The 2,658-nt window shown below is 41.1% G+C and overlaps 1 protein-coding gene across 3 annotated transcripts in view; it reads right to left on the bottom strand.

Annotated features, from left to right (window-relative positions):
* Positions 1-6: 6 nt before the first annotated feature.
* Positions 7-2,658, bottom strand: part of LOC108755087 — a 26,423-nt gene continuing 23,771 nt past the window's right edge. For 2 of the 3 annotated variants that reach the window (XM_018497875.1, XM_018497876.1), the window contains exons 6-11: positions 1,629-2,130; positions 1,369-1,527; positions 1,040-1,215; positions 744-950; positions 634-657; positions 7-332 (exon numbers count right to left, since the gene is read on the bottom strand). In XM_018497875.1, the coding sequence (XP_018353377.1) occupies positions 253-332; positions 634-657; positions 744-950; positions 1,040-1,215; positions 1,369-1,527; positions 1,629-2,130 (1,148 nt within the window). In that variant the 3' untranslated portion in view covers positions 7-252. The remainder of the gene's footprint in view (positions 333-633; positions 658-743; positions 951-1,039; positions 1,216-1,368; positions 1,528-1,628; positions 2,131-2,658) is intronic. The other variant, XM_018497877.1, reaches the window with a different exon arrangement.

Raw genomic sequence — 2,658 nt, forward strand, 5'->3', positions numbered from 1 at the left:
TAGAACGTACTTGAGCAAGTAGTGATCCTTGTGATAATAACTCTTTTAAATAATAACGTTAAGAAACAGAAACAGTAATAGTGTCGAGTCGACTTAAATTAACAAATGTCGATAAATGCGACGCAACGCGCAATACTTGAAAACACACACTTGGTCAGCACTTGGTCGCTGATGACATATATACGTTGCATTGTGGAATCATTGTTGCAATGTCGTTTCTAGAACTCTTCATTCGTTCGTATAGATAACGTCTCAATATCGAAATTGACCCTTTCTGCCCATTCCATTATGGTATACTCTCAGCGGCGCGTAATTTCCATTTCCATTCATTGCTATATTTGTAAAATTGTAAAAAAAAATTATGAAAACGATGAAAATTAGAAACATAGCACGCGTTCGGAAACATCACAGTTCTCCATAATACATGCAGAAAAGGGCATCTCTCGAGGAAATACTGCAGAACTGATTTTGTTTCAGATCGTGATGTATTTCAGTTTATCGTTAAAATCAGAAGTCAGTTCTGAAGATTTCCGCGTAGATAAGATATATTATTATTAGGTAACACATAAATTATTCATGTTCTGAAGAACCTGAAAGATGTATAGAAAATCTTGAGCGTGTTCGATCACTTACTCAATTCATAATCCCTTATGGCAGCTTGTAAAGTCAAAATTAAAGTTAGAAGTAGTATATTTAAAAATTTGATTAGCTTAGGTGCGCGCTATTAAAGCACCTGCGCTTACCTTGCACGATTGTGGAGGGTTGACGAGGACCCTGGATGGTATGTGCATGACATCTCGGCTTCAATATTCCATGATACAGTACAAAATACAGACTGGCAACGATGGCTGCTGCTACCGCCATACAACGAAACACGAATCTCAATGATTGTACGATGTCCTCATCGCCAAGATTGATATAAGCACCGATGACAGATCCGAGACATCGACCTATGAATTAATTAGACAGAATTAATATTAATAAGTTCAGTTCTATTTGTCCGTTCTCTTATTGTCGCAGTTACAAATTGGAAATGTACCGATGCAAAAGTGAGCTATCACAGGCCACGCTTGGGCAGTCACGGTCAAATGACGCGGTACCAAGTGTCTCAGATAGAGAATGGCAGTAACCCACATTATTCCTAAGGTGAATACTTCTAAAGCTTCCGAGATGAGAGACCACCAAGGATCAGATACGAGACTCAGTCCGGTGAATCTGACCAAATTCATCAATATAGTATATATCAATAGAATTTTATACATAGAATAATACTCTTTGAAAACGAATGACAAATAATAAAACATAGCGAAGATCTTGTTTCAGTTTAAACTGATCGCACGATAATCAGACTGGAAAAAACTTACCTACCTGATTATGTACACCGTAAAGGCAGTGATGAGAAGATTACTGTGTCCACAGTAATCAACAAGATGTTCAGACTTCCAGAGGAACAAGAACGCAGGTATCGCTCCGACGGTCATAGCGACTCCAATGGAAAGCTCATCACCTCCTAATCTTTGTAGATGCCTGTGTCAAAGAAAAGAAATTCTTAATATTTCAAACGAATGCATTATATCGCAATTAAATTATTCCTTTAATGATCTGAGGCTATCTTAACGAACACTTACAAAGGTAAGTAGCTATCCATCGCGCTCCAAAAGGTTCCCATGACTAGCAGAACAAAGATTAGGGCGACGGTCTCGCTGCCGTATCTTTTGACAGCGCTCATTGGCAACGCCAGCATGCCGCTTCTCGTGTGCCACCACCATTCCGGTGGACTGAGAGGCATGCCGTCCGCCGACAAAGCAACGATGGCCGCGAGGATCATCAATACGGCGTGTAGGACGAGAGGTAGCCAATAAGCCGGTCCAATGTTGCTCGTCAGAGTGCTTAGATAGCCGGTCAGTGGTCCTAGCAGAGCGAAACCAAGGGAGCCGAAAGCCAATTGACGTCCTACGTCGCCGCGACCACACGACGTCTCCCTTGTCGCAATCACCACCGCTGCGTCGATCAGAGCGACAGCGGTCGTCGGGAAGATATCCGCGACTGATCGCACAAACAGGTACATCCAAAACGCTGCTTCCGTCCACACTCCGGTATGTTGGCATCGGCTTTCCACCAGTACGCTACCTGAAACATCGACATTATCATCATAATATATCGTTTATGTATATTATTATCATCGGTATAAAGGAATTGGATATTCTTCTGTTTCTCCGCTGTCAGGATAGATATAAAATCGAATAAAGTGTGAATGAAGGTGAATGTATTTTATCTCGGTAACTCTACCATGATGGAATCAGAAAGGAATCCTTATGCCACCTTCTAACTACTGCAGCAAAAATTATTATACCTATGTTGCAGTCACGTAAAAGTGTTGGAACGTGATTATTGCAGTAGAAATTTGATCTTGAGAAAAAAATACACACACACACACACACACACACACACACACACACACACACACACACACACACACATATATATATTAAAAGTTATGCGTTTCGCGGGTTTCCTCCAACATTTCGTGAATCTTGCAGTCCACTTCATCAGGGCGAAAAGCAGCCTGATACAGTATCAGTTCACGAAACGTTGGCATTTCAAGAATGGATCTGGACACGGAGGAAACCCGCAAAACGCATAACTTTTATATAGAAA

The sequence above is a fragment of the Trachymyrmex septentrionalis genome, unplaced genomic scaffold (assembly GCF_001594115.1).
Source record: "Trachymyrmex septentrionalis isolate Tsep2-gDNA-1 unplaced genomic scaffold, Tsep1.0 scaffold83, whole genome shotgun sequence".
Taxonomy (NCBI): Eukaryota; Metazoa; Arthropoda; class Insecta; order Hymenoptera; family Formicidae; genus Trachymyrmex; species Trachymyrmex septentrionalis.